This window comes from Pituophis catenifer, unplaced genomic scaffold, assembly GCF_029215685.1.
Source record: "Pituophis catenifer annectens isolate HBS135680 unplaced genomic scaffold, rPitCat1.0.hap2 SCAF_1, whole genome shotgun sequence".
NCBI classification, from domain to species: Eukaryota; Metazoa; Chordata; class Lepidosauria; order Squamata; family Colubridae; genus Pituophis; species Pituophis catenifer.
Window position 1 is genome coordinate 331,576,820 of NW_027256881.1, and position 18,764 is coordinate 331,595,583.

The 18,764-nt window shown below is 38.3% G+C and overlaps 1 protein-coding gene across 1 annotated transcript in view; it reads right to left on the minus strand.

Annotated features, from left to right (window-relative positions):
• The window catches only part of INSR (insulin receptor), an 84,554-nt gene that overhangs the window by 54,082 nt on the left and 11,708 nt on the right, over nucleotides 1-18,764 (minus strand). The window contains exon 2 of the mRNA XM_070943442.1: nucleotides 13,879-14,427. Coding sequence (XP_070799543.1) covers nucleotides 13,879-14,427 — 549 coding nt within the window. The remainder of the gene's footprint in view (nucleotides 1-13,878; nucleotides 14,428-18,764) is intronic.

Sequence of the window (18,764 nt, forward strand, 5' to 3'; positions counted from 1 at the left end):
AGATATGGCTTCCCTAATACTCTGCCTTCAGTCAAATTGCTTAAAAGCATTCAATGAAATAGAGGATACCAATGAAGTAGAGGATTACAAAGTAAGATATACACTGTTCAATATTCATACTATTAAGAGGACCTTCATAAAAACGTAAGCATTCCTTTTCTTCTAGTTTGAAGGCCACTGAGTCAAAACCTACCATATGAAGTAACAGAAATAAATTTGTTTGCTTATGTTAAATTAACTTAAATAACTGAAGCAAGCTATCACATCACTTCTTAATAGATTCTTCTCTGCTGCCACTTTGGCCTTTCCTCGCTGAACTTTTATTTACAGACCCTCAGTTCTTTTACTGTGAAATACTGTGCATCTCCTCCCATGCACATTCCAGTTGACTGATAGCCTTCTTAAATTGTGATGATCAGATCTGAGTACACAACTGTAGGTGAACTTTTCTTAAAACCAAGTTTCATATTTGCTATTAAGTGGCTAATGTCTAAATCAATTCAGGAAACAGGAAAATTCTTATCACTTCAGGCAGTAAAAAGTAACTACAGGTAGTCCTCGACTTACGACATTTCATTTAGTGACCCTTCAAAGTTACAACGGCACTGAAAAAAGTGACTTATTACCTTTTTGCACACTTATGATGATTGCAGCATCCCCATGGTCACATGATTTATATTTTGATGTTTGGTAACTGACTCACATTTGTGACCTTCTGACAAGCAAAGTCAATGGGGAAACCAGTTTCACTTAACAACAGTGTTACTAACTGAACAACTGCAGTGAACAACCTGCTGTGACTGTCACCATTAGGTAGGGAGGGTGCGAGGCGTGTGGGGTGCGTCGCTTGGCCTCTGGCTTCTTTTGCAGCCGCAATTGGCTGCAATAGTGGCCGTGCCTGCTGGAGGCGGTGGCCTGAGCAGCACCCACGAATCAGTTGTGAATGGCAGCCTGAGCACCTCAGCTGATCCGACTAAGGGGCCAAGAAGCCCTGAGGTGACCAGGGAAGGGCTGCCTCCTATGCCGGCCACACCCATCCCGTCACTAGGGCTTATTTTCAGGGGAGGGCGTATATTTACGCCTACCCCAAAAATCAGGCTTGGCCTTATTTTCGGGACATGTCCTATTTTCGGGGAAACACGGTACAAATTTGAGTTCTTAAAGTTCTTAAAGAAATGGTAGAATATAGTCCTAGAACAGCATATAATAACATAATGTGAACATTCTGTGCTTAGCATTATCCTGAAGCTTAATAAGCATATTATTTCACAGTCTCAGCAAAGTTTTCTCACTTTTCAAGTGTAAGATACATAACTGACAATTCAAGCTTCTATTAAAAGGCACTTAATTCAGAATTAAACCCCTAATTGTGATGAATAGGAAGCAGTAAAATGGCTTGAACACATAAACAAATGTTTGTTTAAAATACACACAGTCCTTAAAGAGATTCACAGAATTTTGGAACACAATAATTGCATTTTAAGACTGAATTCTGACAAAACTGAAAACAGGACAACACAGAGCATAGTGGAATGAAATAATTTAGCAATGTCATCTTCTTGATTGCTCAACAAACTAGGGACAGTAAAGCACAAATAAACCAAGCACAATCAAAACAAATACATCCCTTGGATTTAAAAAAAACTCTTCTCATTTTAAGAGAAGGAAAAAGCAAAAGTAGAATAGATGAAATGGTCTTGGCTCCGAAAGCCAAAGAAGTAAATCAAAAATTTGCCAAAGACTCAGTTTCTATGCAACACTGGACTGCTTAAGTGATTTGATTATTAAAGAGCAAAATAATCTGCAAATCCCTGCCAGCAACTTTCCCAAACCTTTCATTATATCTCAAAAAGAGATGCCTTAGACATGGTAGTTCCCCAAACTAATATGTTTATTCCACACAGGTGCGTTTGCTCCAGGACTGGGTCTGCTTAATGGCCATGCAGGATCCTTAAAACACTGTTTCAAAACACAAAATAAGAGGCTTTCTTTTATTTATGGATTGATATTAAAGACTGGGGTGAACTGGATACAAACAACTTATTGTAGCCTTCCTCAATCTGATACTTTCCAGGTGCTTTGGAATTACAACTCTCTTAGCCAGCAAACCGTGATATGAATAACTAAAAAGTCCCAGGTTGGGGAAGACTTGCATACTATGATCAACTATGATCTATCCGTATTGTTGACTTTTACATGTCTCAAACACACGGGTGTCAAACTCGCCATATCACGTTGCCATCATGTGATGTATCATGACGTTATTCCCTTCAAAGAGCTGGGGTGGGGTGGCTTGCACATGACGCATCCGGCCCACGGGCCGCCAGTTTGACACCCCTGCTCTCACCCAAAATGTGAGTTCTGCTTTCTACATTGCATTCAATGAAGTGTTTAGACAGTACATGTAGCCCTTGATTTACAACCATTCATTTAATGACTGTTCAAAGTTACAATACCACTGAAAAAAGTGATATATGGCTGATTCTCACACTTACGACTGTCGCAACAACCCCTGTCATGTGATCAAAATTCAGGTGCTTGGCAGCACACATTTATTTATGATGTTGCAGCATCCCAGAATCATGTGATCACCATTTGTGACCTTCCCAGCTGGCTCCCAACATGCAAAGTCAATGAGGGAATTCAGTTTCATTTAACAAACTTGTGGATTACTTAACAATCTTGTGACTCACTTAACAACCATGGCAAAAAAGGTAGTAAAATCAGACATGATATGCTTAAAAACTGCCTTGCTTAGCAACTGAAATTCTGGTCCCAATTGTGGTTGTAAGTCGAGGACTACCTGTATTTATGGAAAATGCTAACAGTTTACAAAGAAATAATTTTTCTTATGCAATGTAGTGCAATTGCAAAATCAAGCAAAGGCTTTGCAATCACGGGTGTTAGAATAGTTGAAATATCAGCAATTATTTCACTGAGTTTAATTTAGCTTTTTTGAGAATGACAATTCTATATGTTCCTCCTATGGTTCTGTAACAAGTGAAATTTCTATCCTTTTGAAAAATAAATTGAAATTTCCTAATTGTATTCTTTCAGTTTGCACAAATTTTTCCTCAACTCATTCTGAAAAATTCATTAAGCAAGGTTTATCCTTAAAGAGCTGCATTTATACTTTGGATTTGACTGAGTTTAGAGACAGTTCCAGAAAATCATCTGGTCTGGTTTGGTCTGCTTGAACTGGACCTGTAGAGTACATGTTGGAATCCTGCTGCCAAAAGAATCAACTGCACATAGAAGGAAGCAGCAGAAAGCCACAAGAATCAGAGGCCAAAGCTACTTCAGCATCCCCCTCAAGGATTTTATTTATTAGTGCAACTGAACAACTGACCTAAGGCCAAGCATTCAGGGAACATTTTTTTCTAAAATTGGAGGCATTTTAGAATAAACTTCCTGGCAATCTTAATGCTTTAGCTGAGAAGATCCACGTCGCAAGCAATGATGCATCACGAAATTATAAGCATCAACAATTATTTTTATTAATTACCACCAATAATCTACTGCACATTTTATAACTAATTGAAAATCCCTCTGGATCTACTAAATGCCAACTACACTTCTTTTCCATGATACTGGAAGCAATATCACTTGGTTACATTCTAGTGCTCAGGCATCTAATCCAAGAACAGTTTCTTCATTTAAGGAGGCCTCAGTGGCAGAATCCATGCTTTGCCTGCACAGAGCCTTCAGTTCAATACAAATATTTCCAGTTATGGCAAACTTGGATTGCAGGTGATGAAAAGGACCTATCTATGCCTGAAATCTTGAAGAATAGCTATCATCAGTGGTTTCATGTTAGACACATAGTAAGCTTACCTTGAAATTCCTGGTAGTTAGTGTGAGATAGAAAGTAAAATGGTTTATGAGTGGACTTTATAGGTAGAAATGTGGTCTCAGACTGAGCCAATTTGTTTTAAAAAATGCTTGTTATGTGGATAAAGGGGGCTATCTTGCCTGCAAAACATAAAACAATCTAGGATTCCTCTCTGACTATTATTGCTGTATATAAGACAAGAATAGTTCCAACGCATTTGTTTAAAATAACACTTCTACTCTGACAGCCTTCCTGTTCCCCCAACCAAACAATGGGGATAGCTACAATTATAGTTTACATCCCAAGACTTAGCATTGGAGACAACTTTTAGAGCTCAATTCAGACACCTAAATCAAATTTGTCTCATTTGTTCTGGCTATATGTTAAGAAACTGGATGCCAAATCATTTCAGAACTTCCCCTTCACAGGTTTAAGAAGGAAAAGCCATAGTTTTTCTCATAGCTGACAATTACATAGCCTCACATTATGGCTGAGTGATTCCAGCATGACCACATAACCAAAATTCCACAAGAATTACAGAATAACAGGCTGTAATACAAGCAAGAGCAATTTAGAGTGATAAAATATATGTTCTGGTAAGTAGAAAAGTATGTGATGGGCACTATTCTGCAGAGGCTGCAAAGAAAACTAGAATAAAGAATGCTCCAAACCACCTCTGAAGCAAAGAATTGCACTCATATTATTGATCTCTCATTGTTAATTTGCATTGTTGACCAGATACAATGCAGAATAAGGGGGGAAAGGAGCTGAAAGGCCTTACACAAATTACTTCTCTGACAAATTACCGTATTTTTCGGAGTATAAGACACTCCAGACTATAAGACACACCTACCTTTTTTGGGGAGGAAAACAAGAAAAAAAAAAATTCTGCCTCTGTCTCCCAGCAATTTGCCTCCTTGGAGCAAACAGCCCATTTCAACTTCAGCACAGCCTGATTAGCACAAGCAGCTGATTGTCAGTTGGATCAGCCTCCCGAGGATCAGCTATTTCAGGATGCAGGGATTACCATAGCCTATTTCCGCCTCCATTTTCCGCCTCCGCACACCCCATTTTCTGCCCATTCCGGGCGGTGGGGATCGGAATGGGCAATAGGCAATGGCAATCCCTGCAGCCTGAAACAGCTGATGGTTGGGAGGCTGATCCAACCAACAATCAGCTGCTTGTGCTAATCAGACAGTGCTGAAGCTGAAACTGAAATGGGCTATTTGCTGTTTGCTGCAAGGAGGCAAATTGCTGGGAGGCAGAGGCCAAAAGGTGGGGGCCGGTGGGTGGGAGGGGCTACATTCAGTGTATAAGAGGCACCCAAATGTTCACCCTCTTTTAGGGGGGAAAAGTGCATCTACGGTACTTGGATCAGAGCCCAGGAGCCTTGGCTTCAGAGCATCAGGAATTGATGCTAGAGTTTATGTGATTGAGGTAAATGATTAATTAAATGGATAAAATGGAAGCCAATCCCATGACTGACTGCCATTTCTTTCTGATGAGGAGAATTTGGTACATTTATTAATATCATTATAGAATCCTCTCCTCCGATGTGAATATATATTCATCATACAGATATGCTTACCATCTTTTATATTCCTCTCCAATATTTCTAAAAAAGTTCATAATATGTTAAAATCAGCAGACAGTATATAAGTAGTGACAATACATCACGAATCAACAAACAATCCAAATAAAGATACAACAAACATACAACTTTTTTCTACAAAAAGCATGATGATCAATAAGTTGATCCCAAAAAGATCAGACCAATTTGAAAATTAGGCAGAAACAAAGATGATTAATGACTTTTGGTACTACTTAGGGGAAGAAGGTGCTCATACAGAAAGGTACATCTGTATATCCCGAGATCCTGACTAGATGGCCATTTATTAAAGGCCAGCCTTATTTGCTCAAGAATTCATGACTACCATAACTAACCTGTCCTGTCACAGTTGGTATCTGCTGTACTAATTAAGTGGGGCACATTTGACTTCCTGCATCATGATTAAGACTCCATAGGTGGAGAAGCTAGAATTGAATCCTTTGTCATGGACTGCTCACCATTCTAATTAAAGTACACTTAATGGCTCTATCCCATCTTTGCGCAGAGGATGATTTTGAGGTTCTATCTACTAGAAATTTGCTGCTGAATCTATCTCCTGCAGTACCAAACGTTTGGGTGGAAGACTCAGTGGCAGATTTAAATCTCCAGCTCTCAGTCTAGACTGTAGACTATTTGGCTCCTAAGCAATTTCTGCCTTCCCACCAAGCTGTAAATCTTCTTTGCTTAAGGAGTTATAGACTACTGTATGAAGCAGGCAGACAGATGGCCACAGCAAAAGTGATAAAAATCCGAAGTAACTATGATCACATAGCTGGATTAGTTTACAATCTGGCATAGGGGGTGAAAAAAAGAGCTTCTTCTCCTCTGTCATTGCATCTGCAGAAGACTGTAGATTAGAGACTGTAAAAATTGTAGAGTCCTCCTTGAGTCCTTGGAGGGTGATCTGTGAAGGTTCTGTGAAATGTTTTGCAGATAAAGCCAACCATATCAACAGTCAGATGGAAGATACCATTAATTATGACAACATGGAGATAGTCAATATACTTGCTTGTCCTATTTGTCAATTTGTTTGCTGCCCTTGAGTATTTGGAAAAGATGCTTGGACAAGGTTGAGCTATTACTCAACTAAACTCAGTTCTGGGTAGTTCAGATTGGGAGGCATCCTTTGAGGGAAGTGATATATTTTCTTATTAACACTTTCTTCTGTCAGATGTTATACCACCTTCATTAAAGATAGCAGCACTGAAGAAAAAATTGCGTTTAGATACTTCCCTATTTGTGAACTATAACAAAAGATGTTACTGAGCAACTCTTGATGTTCCTGATTATCCAAAACTCTCTCAATCTGCTTTTAAACCAGGGAGTGACATGGGAGATACTTTTGATCACTCTGATGTTCAATATGTGGGAGTGTATGGGCTTGTGTTCCTCAATCACTTGGTCTATGATACCACTTATAATATTTTACTAAATTGCCTAAAGCATTTGAAAATCAAAGGCATGGCTTTGCTGTAGTTTCACTCCTACTTTGAAGGGCCTAGGTGCAAATGGTAACTTTGGCTACCCTGCAGCATATCAGTTGCAAATTTCCATAGGGTTCTATTTACATATTCATACTCATCAATATCTATATGAAGCAACTGGAGAATATCTTATTTTATTATTTTATTTTATTCATTACATTTATTGGCCATTCAATTTACCATCAGGTAACTCATCATAAGGGAATATGGAACCAAGTAGAATTTTTATCTAGATAAAGCCAAGATCTTTTTTATTTTCATCATCCTCTATTGTACCAGTCTTCATAATAATGATCCTGCTTGGACTATGTAGCGGTCCAATGAAAGGCACCAAACTAAAACAATACCCATACAACTTTGAGTGACCTTTTGTATACAGCCTTTCTTCTATCAACCACCACTCTGTGAGGTGCATTGGGCTGAAAGAGAGGGACTGGACCAAGGTCACCCAGCCACCTTTTAAGGTAGGATAAGAATTCATGATTTCTAGCTCTGCACCTTAACCACTATACCAAACTGGCACTGATTGGTTACTCTATTTACTAAAAGGGATTTTACTTGATATATATATGTATATAATTTATATGCCGCCCTTCTCTGGAGACTCAGGGCGGCTTACAATGCGTTAAGCAATAGTCTTCATACTTTTGTATATTTATACAAAGTCAGCTTATTGCCCCCACAAACCAGGTCCTCAATTTACCTACCTTAGAAAGGATGGAAGGCTGAGTCAACCTTGAGCCTGGTGAGGTTCGAACTTACAGTAATTGCAGACAGCTGGCGTTAATCACAATGCTATCAGTCTGCTGAGCCACCAGGCCCTATTCCCGTGAAGGAGAGGCATTAAGGGGAAACTTCTAAAGCATTTATTGCATTTACTATCAGACATTGGTGAATAGTTCTGATCTGACCCTTGTAAGTCATGCTTTGGTTATCTCTCAAAGAAATTCCTGTAATGCACTTTACATATGGGGATACTTTGAGGTAAAGCCAGAAGTTGCAGTAGGCCCCATCCTCTCCTCTCCTCTCTTCATTTCTGGAGCAGCAGACTCCAAGAATTCCCAGAAGTTTACAACAACAACAACAACAACAACTAAAACAGGGTATAGTGACCAGGTTTCTGTTAAGATATTTCTTAGTTGGAACATATATGATACCACTTCTGAATTATCTCTACTCTATTATTTTCCAAATCAAGTGCTAGTTTTGATTTATAACCCTCTGATGCAACTTGGATATTGCCTAACAGAATGATTTCCACAATAATTCAAGAGTTAGGAGTTCCATTCAGCCATTAAGATCTCTTCAGGTACTTCATAAAATGGAGGCCCTGTTAAGATCCAAAGCATTCTCAATAGAGGCATTTTCAATATAAAATTCCTTGTGATCCAAGCTTCACCTTTAAATGCTTTTGAAAGAAATTTGAAAACCCATTTTTATAAAGTGCTGACATCTTTTTGATTTATATTTATGACTTGTGTTTGATGACTCTTGGTAAAAATGTGTTTTAGTGTTAATTGTATTGCTTTTATTATTTGTTTCATTAACTGTTTATTAAATATTGTATTGTATACTACATTGGGCTAGCTTGCTGGAAAGTGTGCAGATTAAAAATATGACAATTAAGAAAAAATTAAAAGTAATGCTTAGAACAGAGTCTCAAAATAGACTGGCACACTAGCTACTTAGTTTCAACAAACATAATTCATTCTGATAGCCTGAAGTTGCCTTTCAGGATGGTCCCAATAATGTACTGTATATTAATAGGTAACACCTTTGGTGCTAGCACTCAGTGTGGGCTTTGGAAAGGATGCTTGTGCAATCTGGCAGGATAACAAGACTGAATAAAAAGATCAAAACAGAGAATTGTCAAGCCAAAATATACTGTATGTAATCATCACAGATTGACTTGACACTTTTAATTTATTTTCTTTCAATTTTTTGTAGGTGCGAACCGATTTTTTTTTTGTCAACAACATTGAGGGTGAAGTATAAGGCATAAAAGTATTAGCCAATGCTTGAACATGACTAGTTGGCAATTAAAAGCATACTCTCTGATCTGTTTGGTAATGAAAAGTACACTCGTTACTGGAGCAAACACTGCATTTGCAAGGCATAGTTTTGCCTCTAGTGTCTTAATAACCAAAATACTGAGAAGAGCTTACTCAAACACAACTTCATTTCAATTTTGAACAGCTGGTATTTGGAAGAATTCTGAGAGACAACAATAAAGGAGTCTGATACTTAAATCCTGAGGTGGGAAACACTTTTAGGGGGTCTTTCTATGATAATTTATAGAAACAATAGTTTTAATTCTACTCCAAAGAAGGAAAAAGACCTTAAAACGCACTCTGTATATCTGTGTATATGTATATACATATTATGTACCCTATATATATATATGGTGAGTGCAGAGGTGGGTTCTACTTACCTTTACTACCAGTTCGCAATGGGGCCGCACACGCTTCTGCGCATGCGCAGAAGTTTCCTGATGACATCGGAGTCGGTGGACGGAGCCTCCTGCCGGTTTTACTACCAGTTCTATAGAACTGGTCCGAACCGGGGGCAACCCACCACTGGGTGAGTGTATCTATATGTATACACACATTCACAATACTTACATACATACCATACATACAACACAGAAAATGAATGATCATCACAATTTATTATTTATTTATTTATTTATTGGTTCGATTTATATGCCGCTCTTTTCCGGAGACTCAGGGTGGCTTACAATGAGTTAAGAAATTGCCTTCATACTTTTGTATATACCTGCTTAGTAAGGCTTTTGGCCCCTCCCAAGCAGTGTTCGTTTTTATACAAAGTCAGTTTATTGCACCCACAATCCGGGTCCTCATTTTACCTACCTTGGAAGGATGGAAGGCTGAGTCAACCTTGAGCCTGGTGAGATTTGAACTCGCAGTAATTGCAGGCAGCTGGCAGCTAAGTGCTACTTAACAGCACTTTACTCCGCTGTACCACCAAGGCTCTTGGTAGTGCAGCGGACAACTTTGCTGCTCCCATTCTTTTCAAGTTTTGTTAGATTTTATTGTGTTCAGCTTTCCTCCAGTAAACTTTCTTCTGTTAAATGGACCACCTTCCACTCCATTTAATACTAACCACTAGAATAAATTGTTTTTAAGACAAGCAGCTTACTCTTCATATTAAGAGTATATGGTAAAATGCTCCTTTACAGTCGATAATATTTTTTATAAAATCCACTATTTCTAAAGCTTCAAATGAAACATTAACACCCATAATGCTAATTCCTTCATTGCTTTCAGTCCTGTTTATCATACAAAAAGTTACTGTGAATGAATTCAAATATTAATGACAAGGCAAGATTTGGGATTAAGTACATGTACCAGCAAAAAGATTCAAGCTCACATTTTCACATTCCCCATATTCTAGCATCTTAAACTAGCAAAACTATGAATTGCTCATAAAACAGTTGGCCCACAAGCAAGAATAAAATTCATCCAAGGCTGTATTCTGACATACAAGGCTATGTTTTTTATTATGCAAAGTCAAAATTTGAAATTCACTTTTAGAGTAATTTTCAAACTGCAGCTGGATTGTTATGATAAACCGTAACAGAACAAATCAGAAATGCTATATTGAGTACAGCAGTCTCCCCAAAGATGGCATTCTTCAAATAAAGACTTCACATCTTCAGAGTTCTCATGCAACATAGGATAGAATTGATTAGTAAGGTGATGGGTCCTTGATGCTCTCTGAATTTGGTTTTCTTGCAGACATTTCATCACCCAAACTAGGTAACATGATATTGTAACCTAATCTGCATAATGAAACATCTGCAAGAAAACAACTTAACTTAGAGAGCACAAAGGACCACTCATTTCAACCCTGAGCTACAAATATTCTCCTCCATCTATTAGCAAGCTGTTGGAGATGGTAGTGGCTTTTCAGCAGAAATGGGAACCAAAGGCTTGATTATCTCCTGAAATATATATTTTAGTGGTATATGACATCTGTGGGAAAGGCATCCTTCTTTTATATATCCAAATTCAGAAGTGTAAGTACACAGAGAAATGAGTTACTTTCCATTTCTTTATACACAGAGGTGAATACAGGAGTACTGGTCTGGAAAAAGCAATTGAGACTTCTCTATCATCAAACCAGTGTTTGCTTGAGAACTCTTAGAAAGTACTTCATCTGACTTTCATGGTGAAAGTAAACATGCTTTTTCCTCCTCTGATACCAGTAACAGGAAACATTTGTGTATACTTCAAAAGGATTAATAAATATCACATCCATGAGAATGGGTCAAATAATCTAGTGCTATCATTAGGTTTGGTTTCTCATACTGTGAGTGGATGGGGCTGGGTGGGAGAAGGAAGTAGTATATGCAATAAAACTTGGCCTATGATTACAGAAATTCCCAGGACATTTAGAAAAAACACAAGAAGTAAATGGAAACAGTTGCTAAGTAATATTTCTACCTAAGTAAACAATACAAAGAACTGTTTCTCACATACACACACCTCTGAACTTTGTCACTTTCTAAAGACAAGTCAGTAGAAAAAGCAGAATTTTTTCCCAAAGTTATGAATCCACCAAAGAAGGACTTTCCAGAGTTACAAACTCACCAAAGAAAATCTATTTAAGATTATGTGGGCTAGAAGTTCTTTTTGTGTTAGAAGGAAAAATCTTTCTCAACAGACCTAGACTTCAAAGATCAGCTCCCTGAATAGAGTGAATATTCTCAATCGCTATATTCATCCAGGGTTTTTTGTAGAACATTTGCTTTTCCTGTTCCATGAATTCAGCATATGGCTGTCTTTATACTAGTGCAGGGGTCTCCAAACTTGGCAACTTTAAGACTTGTGGATTTCAACTCCCAGAATTGGCTGGTGAGGAATTCTGGGAGTTGACGTCCTCAAAAGAGCCTTGGTAGTACAGAGGTTTAAGGCACCCTGTTATTAAGCTGGTTATTAAGACCAGCTGCCTGCAATTACTGCAGGGTTCGAATCTCGCCAAGGCTCAAGATTGACTCAGCCTTCCATCCTTTCCAAGGTAGGTAAATTGAGGACCCAGTTGTGGGGGCAATAAGCTGACTTTGTATAAATATACAAAAGGATGAAGGCTATTGCTGAGCACATTGTAAGCTGCCCTGAGTCTTCGGAGAAGGGCGGCATATAAATCAAATTTAAAAAAAAAAAAAAAAGTCTTAAAGTTGCCAAGTTTGGAAACCCCTCCACTAGAGAAATTGAAACAAAATACATAGGATAATATCTCAAAAACATAGGATAAGCAAATAAGACTGAATAACTATTATTTCAGAATAGACGGGGTTTTTTTTCCAGTGGATATAAGCAGGGCTGAAACTGGGGGAAAGGACACTGCGGCATGGTAACAAAAATGAAAAATACAAATTTGTTTGGGGAAAAAACATTTTCCTTGGCAAAATTCAATATGAAAGCAAATAACAGAACTTTGATATTTTGTCCACTGAATTAAACAAAGGGGCTTGAATAGAATTTGGTGAACAATACACAGGGTCTTTATGGTAGAAACAGAATGCTTGTACACTATATGGAAACATATGGTCCAGTCTATATCATCAGACGTTTTTTTCAGACTATGGCCTGAAAAAACATTTACTTAGCATACCACAGCTTCTGGCAAATAGGTACATACTGAGATAGACAAGGAAGTGACAGCTTTTTCAATAGGCTTCTACCACATGTCTAGAAGTCAAGGTAGAAGGGAACTACTGTACAACTACAACCACAACTTCCGGGTGATCATTTTGAACAAAAATGTTCTATTAGGACAATAAACTATTTGCAACAAATGCCTTTAAAAGTTGGCAAATATACCCAGAAGAATTTCAGCAAATCATGATAGTTTGTCAAGTTAACATTTTTACTGTTGTTTATCCACAAGTACTGCTACTCAAAATGTTTTGGCCTTATAAAACAAATGAATAAATGGAAAACAGAACCTAGAAGAAAGCTTGAGATTATAAATAATGAGTTTAGTAATCAATTAAAAACAGTTTTGTTTCTTCCCTTCTAGTAAGCCCTAAACACTGACAAGCAATTTCAAATGGGCATGATAAAGTTTTCCAGACAGCCAGCAGACACATAGATGCAACCAATTAATATAGTAAGCAGTTTTCTGCACTAAAACCAAGATTTTAGAAAATCATCCAGCTGGCAAATTAAGCTGCCTTTGGAATAAACACTGGCTCAAGATTCATACACACACAAACACAGACACAGACACAGACACAGACACAGACACAGACACAGACACAGACACAGACACAGACACACACACACACACACACACACACACACACACAGAGGTATGCACATACATAGGTATGAAGAGTAAATCCTCAAGCAAAGCAATACAATCAGTCCACCTATGCACATGGGAGGAACTGTCCTATCAGTTATTTTTATTTTGCATTAAGGAATATCAAGAAAGCCTTATGCCCAATCATAATATTTGTTCAGCAACTCAAGCATTTAAGTATTTAATTTATTACAATTCTTCAACAACTCAGATGAAGGTGTTTCCAAGGGTTTGTTAGGTGATCCTTCCAGCTGAAGATAGAAAACTACAGAATTTGAGTGTTTATCCTGTATTACCTATGCAGAATACAATTATTTCTTCTTCAAAGTCAGATGAAGAACATCCATTTGCTGTAGGATGGAAAGGGTTCAGAGATTTATAGACCATTAGTACGCAACCTACAGCATTCCAGAAATTGTTAGAACTATAACTTGCAGCAGCCTCCAGCTAGCCAGTGATGAAGGATAAGGGAAACTGTAGATCAGCTGGTAATAAGACACTTGATAAAACTAGAACTGTGACAAAGCAGCTAGAATGGGAGACCAATCATTTTACAAAACAACTTGCTTTCAGGACAAGCAAAAGAAATGACATATAGCAATAACCTGAATTCATCAACTTACCTCTCTGGCAATGGGCATGACTCCAACAACGCTCAGTGAAATCACCATTGACCACAGTCTGAGGACAGGTGCTTTTTCCTTGCATTATTCCTGGGCATACATCTCCACACTCATTATTATCTTTGTTATCAACAATATAATTATCTTCTACTGAGTCCAAAATCCGAGACCAATCAATAGTTGACAAAAAGCAGAGCTCAGCATTCTTTTCAATCCGTACGGACCCTCGAGTAATGTTCATCAGACTGTAAAGGCCAATCTCTTTCAAGTGAACCATCTCAAAGATGACCAAAGCATAGTTGAAAAAGAGATGAGTCCCACGAATCACAGTCAGATTGGGGAAAAGCTTCCTGAAGCTCTCCACACCGTAGACTCGGAATAGCAAGATGTATTCGGTTACCATCGTCAGCATAGGAAAGCTGAGATCTCGAAAATCCTCAGCCTTAGTTCTGAACAAAAGCAAGATCTGCAAATGTCCCTCAATCACAGTACAATTCTCAAGCATGCTGAAATTGGTCATGTTATTCCGGATGTCTATACTTGGACAAACTGGAAGAAAGAAAAGAAAAGTATTATTTTCAAACTGATAAACATTCCACTGATTATTTTCAATGTTACGGTTATCTTTATAACTAACCACCCATCCAAACGTACTCATTTAAAGTCTTCTTTGTAAGACAAGGTACAGGTAGTCCTCGTCTTATGACTACAATTGGGACCCGAATTTTGGTCGTAAGTCATGACATTCGTAAGTTGAGGCACCTACATGATTGGATCCGATCTTACAATCATTTTTATGGTAGTTGTTAAGCAAATCATGTTATCCTAAGCTCGAATCCATCCTCCTTAATAGGCATTTTTTACTGTAAATTGGCAAAAAGACAGAAACCAGCATAAAAAAACATTGCAAATCATAGTCATAGGATAACTGGATGCTGCAGGTAAGTAAAAATATGAGCCAGATTCCGAGTGCCTGAAATGCAATTATGTGACCACAGGAGTGGAGGAGGTGAACAGCACCTTATGATGCCTGAAGTGCTTTACAAGTCATAAATCATCCTCTCTGACGTTGTTGCAACTACAGGTGGTCATTAAATAAGCAGTCATAAATCAAGGACTACCTGTACTTCAAATACAATTTTTCTTGTAAAAACAATTAATAAAACTAAGATGTTATTAAATTCACTACACTCTGCTCAGTGATAGATAACACAGCAAGCAAGTAATACAACAGCCAACATCTCAGGGATTTACTGTTTCAATACAGTAACATGCCACTGCCCAATATTGTAAATAAAACCAGCTAACTATAATCATGCAAAAATACGTAATTCTTGTTTAGTTTTCTTTATTTTCAGTAGTTGTGCTACGTATCATTGTTTAAAAAGCAATTAACATTTTGGCTTCATTCTCATTGCAGAACTAGTCTGTGGCAGCTTATACTTTCAAATTTTAGATGGTGACTACATGCAATAGAAAGTTCCCCTAACGGAGTGGGCCTCCATACAAACTCTCTAAGGAAGTCACCTTAGCACCATTTCCCAGTTTATCGCAACCTTCAGTTTCAAAACATTTGGATGATCTAATATAACAAATCCAACATACATTCAAATCCCCCACACCTTTTAATTAATTCTTAACATCGCTTGCCTTTTAACAAATTTAAATACTGTTTTCACGCTTTTAATATTTTATTGTACACTTTGCAGAGTCCCTCTGCGGGCTGAGATGGGCAGTTCTCAAATATGATAGCTAGATAGCTAGACAGACAGACAGACAGACAGACAGACAGACAGACAATCATGATCCAGATTACAATAACTATTTCAAATTTAAATGTACATTTTTTTCAAATTTGACTGTTCAAATTTAAATATGGCTTTTGCATGGGTTTGTATTGTACATCAGTCGTACCTGTTCCTACATCAGGGGGCTCTACTAACTGGCACTCATTCCCTTGTTGCATCCCATTTGAATTTCTGTAATGCTGTGATTCTCCCCCCAATTATATTGAGCCATTCCAAATAGCCTGATATATCCAGGCCATTTGCACTAACATGAAACATTTATTACCTTATATATTTTAAAAGGCAATGTTATTAATATTGATTACTGAATGTGTATGTGGCAATCAGAAACCTAAAAAAACAATTTCCCCTGGTTTGAATAAATGGATACAAATATTATACTAAGATTTAATTTGATTGGTTTGGTTTGGTCTTAGCATTAGTGTAGCTCTAACACTGTAGTTTAGGAACCATTGCTTATGGCTAAATTTGTTGTAGGAAACTGGCCAATTATAGTTTTCAATAAGCCATGTTTCTGATATAACCCTGTACATGTACATTAGCTGTACATATACAGCTACTGTAGTAGTCCAGAAGTATAATTTTAAAATATTTGAGGCCTATGAAATAATTTGCGTGCACAAAACATAGATCATCAGATATAGCCTACAAAAAACCTCCCTGAGTATTAATATATCACTAAGTAAATTTGGTTTCTAGTTGTTGGGAATCATGGGGCTTTAGGTACCTATTTGGAACCTATTTGTGCTTCACAAAGCTGTTTTCGTTGTCTCATAAAATAAGTAAGAAAGAATTCTTATTATTTGTTTATAATAGTATTCTAAGTTTTATTTATCCTTCTGTATAATTGGGTCCAATTCTGAGAGACTATTTGAACAAGTTCCTGCAGGTTCCTTGGCAAAGTTTTTCAAAAGTGATTTGCCATTATTTCTTACTAGGTTTAAGAGAAAGTGATTGGCCCAAGGTCACTCAGTTGGCTTTGGGCCCAAGACAGGGCTAGAACTCACGACCTCAGTTTCTAGCTTGAGGACTTTAACCACTACACCAAAATACATCTAGACAGAGCACTTTATTACCTTCTTGTTTTAACTGCTACTAACAAATACAGGGTGCATTTGAGCTTTATCTCTATAGCCTTATCCATTTTTCAATTTATAAAACTTTTAGATCTCTAAAACTTTTTAAGATTTTAAAATCAGATTTGTAGGGATCCATTTTTTTAAGTTTACATATTTCAGTGCTTCCAACAGTTTACTGCCGTCCGAACCTGCGATCCCCTTTCCGATTCCAAACATGGGGTGTGTGCAGAGACAAAAAAAAGTGTACCGTGTTTCAGGTGGCAGATCTGGCCAGGAGGAAAGAGAAGAGTCTGCTGAGAAGGAGAACGGGGGGGGGGGGGGGGGGGCGCGGCTCTGCAATGTGCAGAAAAACACTTTCAGGGGGCAGCGCTACAATCTCCTCCCCGAATCCAAAGCACTTCCCAGTTCCCCGCTGCATATTGCAGGGGAACTGGCCGCCACCTGAAGCGCGACTCTTGAGGTTTGCATTTTGGAATCCGGGCAGTGATGGCTGGAAAGGAGGAACATTTAGGGGCTCCCATTCAGCTCGGCTTGGCTCCTGGGCGCAGAGAGGGTTAGGCAGCGGCGGCGGCTCCTCACATTGCTGGGGAGTGAAGTCAGCGCAGCTAGAGGGGTGACCAGCCACAAATTGTGTCACCCGCCTTGTTCCCCAAAGCTGCTGGGCAGATTCCTCCCCCCCACTGTCCCGAAGAGGGAGGGTTGTTCCTCAGGCTGTGCCCCAACCCAGATCCCTGCCACCTGGAACTCACCAAAAATGGCCGAAGGGTGGGGGCCGGTGGGTGGACGGGGCTACATTCGGCGTATAAGACGCACCTAGATTTTCACCCCCTTTTTGGGGGTAAAAAGGTGCATCTTATACACTGAAAAATACAGTAATAGGATTTACCCGCCATCATTAGAATAGCAAAAGACACAAGGCTTACTACATTGCACAATCCCTTGGAGCATCTCAATCATCAAACCCCAGAACCCTATAAAAGTCCAACCACTCACTTAGCCATGTTGTCAGCCACCCCAGAAACATGCTGCTGTCACTGAAGTTTCTGGAAACCAAATAAATAGAGATCTTCTTTTGTTGTAGCCATCCTCCATTTTATTTCCAGCGTCTTTCTCCTGGCTTAGAACCAGACTGGATTTTTCTTCCAACACTGGTATCTATGCAAAAGCTATAGATAGCTTTCTGAGCTTGGGACGCTGCAACTGTCATAAATATGTGCTGGTTACCAAGTACCCAAATTTGGATCACATGACTTGGGGATGGTGCAACGGTTATTAAGTATGAGTCCTCATACTTTGTAAGTGTGAGTCCCTTTTTAAAGTGGTGTTGTAATTTCAAATGGTCTCTAAATGAATTGTTGTAAACCGAGGACTATCTGTGTAACGATGACAATGATCCCTAGCCTTAACAAGGATAATTGGGAATGACTGGGTTTGCAGCAATGGTGGGTTGCCCCCGGTTCGACCGATTCACAAGAACTAGTAGTAAAATCAGCAGGAGGTCCCGCCCACCGCCCTGGATGTCGTCATCAGCGATCTGTTGCAAACAGGTAGTAAAGGTAAGTAGAACCCACCCCTGGTTTGCAGGATTTTGCTGGCAATCTTTTGCACTAGCAGAATACATTGGAACAAGCAGGAAAATATTTAGCTGTCCAGCATACTTCACTTGCTACCTTGTAGACAATTTGTCTGTCTGAATAGAGAAGTCAGATTACCACACAGACTTTGATTTCAATTAATATTCCACACAAACATATCAGTTTTGGGAAATGCAGTTTGAAAAACAGCATGTAAATAATTAAAATGCTGTTTATGATTAGAGTAAAGGTTATTTAATGATTTACAGAGAAATAACATAATTAATAACTCATTGGCTTAAAAAAATTAGGAAAATCCATATGTAGAAGAGATTTTAATAGGTCTTACTTTTTGCGGTATTATTTTAATGAAGTAATGAATTTGTTGATTTAATATATATTATTTTATTGCTTGATTTTTTTTC